The 7,030-nt window shown below is 34.9% G+C and overlaps 1 protein-coding gene across 1 annotated transcript; it reads right to left on the bottom strand.

The window, feature by feature from the left end:
- Window positions 1-4,398: 4,398 nt before the first annotated feature.
- Window positions 4,399-5,214, bottom strand: LOC145278153 (uncharacterized). Its single transcript, XM_080130434.1, has one exon. It carries the CDS (start codon window positions 5,212-5,214, stop codon window positions 4,399-4,401), a length of 816 nt encoding a protein of 271 aa, XP_079986560.1.
- Between the last annotated feature and the right edge of the window lie 1,816 nt (window positions 5,215-7,030).

Below are 7,030 nucleotides of genomic sequence, written 5' to 3'. Positions count from 1 at the left end.
CTCAGGCAAAAATAAAAGCAGATTATAGTAATGCGCATTTCACTCACTGTTATGCGTATCAACTTAATTTAATAATGAGAAATGCAGCAAGCATTACACGAAATGCTAGAATATTTATCTCTAACATTTTGGCTATTCCGACTTTCTTTTCTAGATCACCACAGCGTCTGTCCATTTTTCAAGAAGCATATGGATGTAAGCATTCTACGTGTATCCGCCACAAGGTGGAACTTTAATATACATAAATAGAGTTCATGAAAATTTTCAAGCATTAAAAAATTGTCACTGAAATTCAGTCAACATCATATGTAGATGAGGAATTCTGAAATATTTGAACGATGAAAATTTCATATTTTGGTTTGAGCTCTTTCATAAAATTATGTCTCATGTTGAAATTATTTCTCAGGAAATTAACATATATAAAGTCAATGAATACATAACAAATTTCAAAACTGCTATTTTAGAGATAAGAAACACCAAATACTGTGAAAATCCTTCACAAACACTTAAGGGCGAAGCTAAAGAACTGTGTGACTATATATCTGTTGATATAACGGACAGATATTCTTCAGCTAAACATTTAATACTTGCTAAATTGTTTTACAAGATAAGCTTTGCTAGTTTTAAGAAAAAAAAACTACCTACAGAAGAGATATCCTTGACAACTGAAGCATATCCCATGATTGACAAAGAAAAATTTGAAACTGAGCTAGAAATATTTTATAGTAGGTCAGATATCCATGAATATTACAAAGTAATTGATCTCCTGAAATTTATTTTAGAAAACAATTTAAACAATGTTCTTAGTGAAATCACAAAACTCATAAAAATTATCTAGACAATTCCCATGACTACATAAGAGATAGAACGTTGTTTTTCAACTCCGAAAAGAATAAAAACTTTTCTAAGGAACACCATGGGTTGCGAAAGACTAAATGAACTTGCAGTGCTTTCAGTTGATAAAAAAAAGTTCTTCAGCAGTTATTCAGAAGTTAAGGATAAAATTGTCAATCTTTTCTCACAAATTAAAACAAGGAGAATGAAGTTTACTTTCAAATGAATGTAATAAGTAAAATATTTAAAATATTTACATCTATTTAGGATTGCTTTAAGTTATTGTATTTTTATACGTGTGCATACGTATAAATTATATTTTTTATGTTTGTTTTATTTTTACACGATATTAAAACAATAGGTATTTTCTTTAAAACAGCACCCCCACTCCTCTTAGGCACGAGCCGCCACTGATTTTACCACTATTGTGACCCCTTAACATTTGTTGTTATTGGCTCAAATCAAGTTATTAAGTTAGATCCATGTCAAAGGAACCTATATCTAAAATTTCAAGTGTTTAGGCCCAAAATTATCGGAGGAGTTTGGTAGAGTTCTCAAAGGTCAAATCGTTTAACTTTGACCCCTTAACAGCCAAATTTCTGGCTGAAAACGGATCACATATATTTTCCCAAATCTCAGTACCCTGCATATCCAATTTCGAGTCTGTAGACTAAAAATTGACAGAGTTATTGGCGTAGGGAAATGTACACAGACAGACGCACAAAGAGACACACAGACAGACACACAAACACGTTCACTTTTATAGATATAATAGATAGATAGACTAATAGATTAAACAAAAATATATACGTATACATAAATATATATGGAAACAATTTTTTGTTTACTGTAAAGATTTTACGCAAATATTATGCAAGTATAAATCATGTAGAATATCTGCATGAATATAATTACACGTAATAGTTAACTCTAGATGGTCATCCCATAAGAAAACCGAAAAACTAATAGGGAATTAATTATAATGAATGTTTAAAAGAATATGCAAATTAGCTAGATCTTTTGCTAGTTAATGCAATTCCACAACCATATATAAGAAAATTGTATTTTCTTTTTAAATAAGTAGAAAATCGGCTTACCTTTTTTTCTATTGTTCTTGGCCTTCGGGCCGGGATGTGCCTAAGTTTTTTGTTCATTGTTGAGTTTGAATGTATTTATAACATGAATAAAAGATTTAATATCTCAAAGTGTAGTATCTGTTCTGCAGATGCTGCACTTAAGATAATTTGTACCAGTCAATGGAGGGGAACCCTCTATACTGAGACAATTATTATTTTTAGTCACAACCAGAGTGCTCCCTTTTTGCCTACTTTTAGAAGAGCTGGTTTTTACCCCACATTAAAAACGGCCTCGTGCCTAATTTGCTTTGATGGGGAAGCAAATAAATACAATAAATAGAAAAGAGGGGGTTTAAATATGAATACCAATAAACACAAAAGAAAAACGAATTTATAGGAGTATAGATAGATTGTTAGGAAATCAGTTTTGTTTGAGAATATATTTTCAATAAATTGTTACTTCCTATTTTAATCACGTCAATTTATAGTAACACTAAAAAAAAACGCTTATTAACTAAAACATGTTGTAGTAAAAAACAATAATAAATAAAATGAAAGTGGCAATACGGCATATTCACTCATCTTAATCTAATTTATAAAACTTACTATGTCTGTCTGTATGTCTGTCTCATTTTTTTTTAATGTATCTCCACCGAGATACAAAGTCGCAAACCGGCGTAAATCAACTCAAATAATTGCATTTTTTGTGGACTATTTCTTCTTTTTCTTTGCAGGTAAAAATAGCTGCTAAGAAGTCAAAATTGAAGGGCGTAAGTCGACTGAAACTTTTCATGCACGCATGTGCAAATATATACGTTTATACGTTATCGTTAGTTCATTTTTAGCTATTTCTTATCCAACTGATAGGTACGGGCAAAATGAATGTATAAACATTTTAACCCTCCTTTTACTTAAAAATCCACCAAAAGTCAGGAAATTAACCAATTTTAAATAAATTTTCAAATAATGATCGCAGAATATAATTAACACATTATTTTTATTTGAATCCGAGTGAACACGTATTATGTTTTTAATAACAAAAAACACCTTTACTAAAGTTATGGTTTTCTGTAGTAAAAAAAATGCAAGAATTTATTTAAGCTTTTTTTTTTATAAAAAATAAAACATCGTAAATTATAACAATTAAAAGAAAATTAATTAATTTTTGCATGAACATGAGGAAAAAAGCACCTAAAGTTCGTATTAACGAAATCGATATAACTCGAAGAAAATTAATTTCTCGAACTACCGATATTATCATTTAATTAAACATCGATTATTTAATATTTTCTCGCAAAAGAAAAATTAATTGCAAAAAGTATTTTTATTTTTTTACGGTTACATTATTAACGTAATTTTTATATGTAAGATTATAAATTTTTAAATATTTTTATTGCACGCAAGAACGTACAATCATCAATATAAGATCATTTTCATATAATCTCAGAAAATAAAGTAAAAAAAAATTAAACGTAAAAACAGGAACATAGAAAAACAATTTAATTAAAGAATGGAAAAATTATACAAATTTCCATGTCGGTAAGTATGGGTGCACATTCTTGAAAAGAAAAGGAAAAAAATGCTCGATATGCCGGAACATTGTTAAATAATAATAACATTATATCATTAATGTGCTTCCGTACTTCTTTGAATTTCGCTGCCATGTCTATTTTTTTTACACGAAACTAATCTTGTTGCTGCCATAGCCACATTTTTGGATAATTATTACCCTTTTTAGCAAAAGTTAAGTACATTTGTTGTATTAATTCATTATTTTAAGACTATAACTTAATACTTCACTTTGTTCTGCAGGATATTCGTCAAATATTTAGGAGCAAGGTGGAGAGGTGAGGCATACGGCTTTCCGAAGGCTCGATGATTCCATCCTCGATCATCTGTTGAAATTCCTGCTTGGCATATTTATATTTCTCAGGTAACAGACGTTGAGGGTTTGAGTAAACTGGAGGTCCGGTTGTTTTAATGTGGTGTTGTGTGGTGTGTTCAATTTTGTCGTCAATGTTGAAAGGTTTGGTTATGTCCGGGTATTGATCCAAAACATTGACGTATTCCTTGGTGTGATGGGTTGCTGCGCAGATTCCTGTTGGGCCGAACTCTGTTAGCGTTCCCTTCACTTTAATGTCTGTCATGTCATCCGTGAGTGTTTGGTTGTGCATGTGGACAGACAAACCGTAATGTAAAAGGAAGTCAGCCCCTATGATGGCCATCCTGACGTTGGCTTGTACAAATTTCCAGACAAAATTACGACGAAGTCCTAGGTGTAAGGTAAGTTCTTTAGTGCCGTATGTCTGGATTTGTGAGCCGTTTGCTGCTTGTAACTTAAACGTTGATGGAGCTGGTCTTTGTCCGGGTCGTTGTGGGATAACGTTTATTTCAGCACCGGTGTCCACTAGGAAGGAATAACCACTGTTGCAGTCCTTAATGTAAAACAAGCGACCTCTTTGTCTCCCTCCAGCCGCAGTCGTCGCTATTACTGGCTGGGATTGGCGTTTCCCTGTAGCCTGTAATTACAGGGGCTGTTGCACTTTTTGGCGTTGTTGCCAAATTTGTAGTAGTAAAAGCAAATATCACCCAGGGGTTGGCTGTAAGGGGACCTCTCTCTACTACGACTCCCACGGCGTCTGCTTCGGGATTGTGGACGACCACTTGGCTCCCGGCTTTGAGTTTGGAAAGTCTTTAGCATGGCTTTCAATTCGGCCATCTCAGCTTTTAACTGCTGCAGCTCGCTGTGTTGGTTGCTAGGAGTGGCGAGTGCATTGACTGTTCGTGGGCTGCTGATAGATTCTAGTATTCTGTCAGCCGAGCTTGCTAACATGTCGATGGGGGTGGTGTCTACCACTGGATCCAGGGTTTGCGTCGCACTTGAGGGAAGTTTGTCCAGCCACAATCGTCGCAGTATATTCTCGGACATCGTATTTCGTTCGAGCTGTGACTTCATGTATCGCAGTAGTTGTGACGGTTTCCTGTCGTCAAGGATGATGTTGTTGAATAGGTCCCGTAGCATGGCTTCTTCGGAGCGACCCATTCTTTGGGTTATTGCGTCTTTCAGAGCATCATAGGGGTTGACTGACGGGACGTCGTCCAATAGGTCGGTGACTTCGTCTACCACCTCTGGGGGCAAGGCTTCCACCACGCTGGCGAATTTGTTTTTCTGTGAGGTTATTCTTCTCACCGAGAATAATGCCTGTAATTGAGTGAACCAGATTTTCACATTGCTTGAATTGAAGGGAGGCAGACGGTAATTCGCAGAAACTTCAGGAACATCGTTTATATCCGCGCTGGTCATAGTGAAAGCTGAGGGTGAAGGATGAAAAAAGTTTTTTTTTTTTAGGTGTAACACGTGTTTTGTGTTTGGAAAATGCGGTTCACAAAACGTAGAGACTATTTACTTGTTCAAAACACATTTTTTTTTGTCAGTGTATGGAGAAATACGCGTGCATTTTTTTTTGTTGTTTTGTTTTGTTTTTGTAATTCACGTGGTCTTACATGAAAAGCGTTTCGAAGAAAAAAAAGGGTAGAGAAATTTGTTTTGTTTTGTTTGTTTGTTTTTTGTGTGTGTTTCACGGGGTTTAAAGTTTGTTGAGAAAAAGAAATGGACAAATTGTTCGTTTTGGTTTGTTTTTGTGTCTGTTTTTTTTTTTTTTTGTATTTTTCCGACTCGTGGGTAGATAGAGAGGAGAAAAAAAGGAAAAAAAAAGGATTATACGTTTGTTACACACACGCAGAGAAAAACCGAGAAATGTTTGTTTGTGCTTTTGCTTTCGTGTTAATTCCCACGTGGGCAGGAAAAAAGAAAAATGGCGGCTTCTTTTTGGTTTGTATAAAGCTACCACGTGGGTAGATAAAACAAAAGACGCGTAATTCGAAAAGAAACTAGAAATATTCGTGTTTGTTTGTACGAAATTAATTACTCTGTTCCATACGACAAAGCTTGCGTCGTCGGGTTACCAAATGTGGTGGGGGTGATTGCAGTGGAGTGTTGTGCTCCCAATTAAATACGTGTTCGTAAACGACAAACTTGTCGCATGCAGTGAGACAGAATAACTAAAACTAACAAATAGAGTAAAGTTTAAAGAGATGTTTTATTTCTCGCGTGCGCCTGTGAGAATAAAAATGTTATTGTGTACGTGTGTGCGTGTGTGTGCGTGTGAGGAGTGGAATTCAGTCCGCCTACGTATGTGTGTCTGGCGGTAGAGCTAATGTCTTTTGAAGGAAAAAGCTGGAAAAGTGTTCATTTGCTAAAACTCTTACCGGTTGATGTTCACTGGCGGACGCGTTGTCTCACCGTTTCGTTGCTGGGCTGATTCCCAGACGGAGCGAGAGAGAGAGAGAGAGAATTATCCGGGCATCCCCTTTTATATCATTCCCACCGGCTGGTTGGTGCAGTTATCGCTGGAAAGGAGCAGATAACTGCTACAACATCCCCGTTTTCATTGTTATTGTTGAAAAGAAGACTTGTTGTCCCTTTCGTGTCGTGTTTTTCATTAAATATATTTTATTAGGAGTAAAACATAACCTCTAAAAACTTATTTACACTACGCTTGAAAATGACGATGTTATACTCAGCTGGGAAGCAGTCCCACGTTATTGTGTTAGACGGGCAGTTCTAAGAAAGAAATTCTGCTTATTGAATTGAAGCACATATAGAGAGTGAAAGAAATTGTTGGTGGTTGTGGTAGATAGACTAGTATTTGTTGCGAAAGTTTTACAAAATTATTCAATCAGTTTTAATTATTGTTTATTTTCATTTTTAAACTTATTTATCGTTTCTTTCTTTTAACTATCATTTTTTTTTAGTTTGTTTCTTTGATACTTGTACAGTTTAATCAAGACATTAAAAAATGAAAATGTCGAAAAAAGGTCATATGGTTCGTATCCGTTTTGGACTGGAGATCGCCGAAAAAAAATTTCACCTAATTTGATCGAGTATTTTTTTTTTTTTTTTTTTTTTACAGCGGGAAAACACGTTTTTATGAGAACGCGTTGAAGTCAGCCATTATGGAATTTATTGAACACGCCACGGGAAGATAACTGCAGTTAAAGCGCCGACACCCGCTCTCCATTTTTAATACTAGCTTTTCTTCCTAAAAATCCTTTTGCTC

The sequence above is a fragment of the Euprymna scolopes genome, chromosome 6 (assembly GCF_053919585.1).
Source record: "Euprymna scolopes isolate OS-2025 chromosome 6, ASM5391958v1, whole genome shotgun sequence".
Lineage (NCBI taxonomy): Eukaryota > Metazoa > Mollusca > Cephalopoda > Sepiida > Sepiolidae > Euprymna > Euprymna scolopes.
The sequence above is the reverse complement of the archived record's forward strand: the minus strand, read 5'-3'. Positions and strand labels throughout refer to the sequence as shown.

Bases quoted from the DNA above. Each gene is read 5' to 3' on its own strand.
- LOC145278153 (XM_080130434.1), bottom strand. From the start codon at position 5,214: ATGACCAGCGCGGATATAAACGATGTTCCTGAAGTTTCTGCGAATTAC.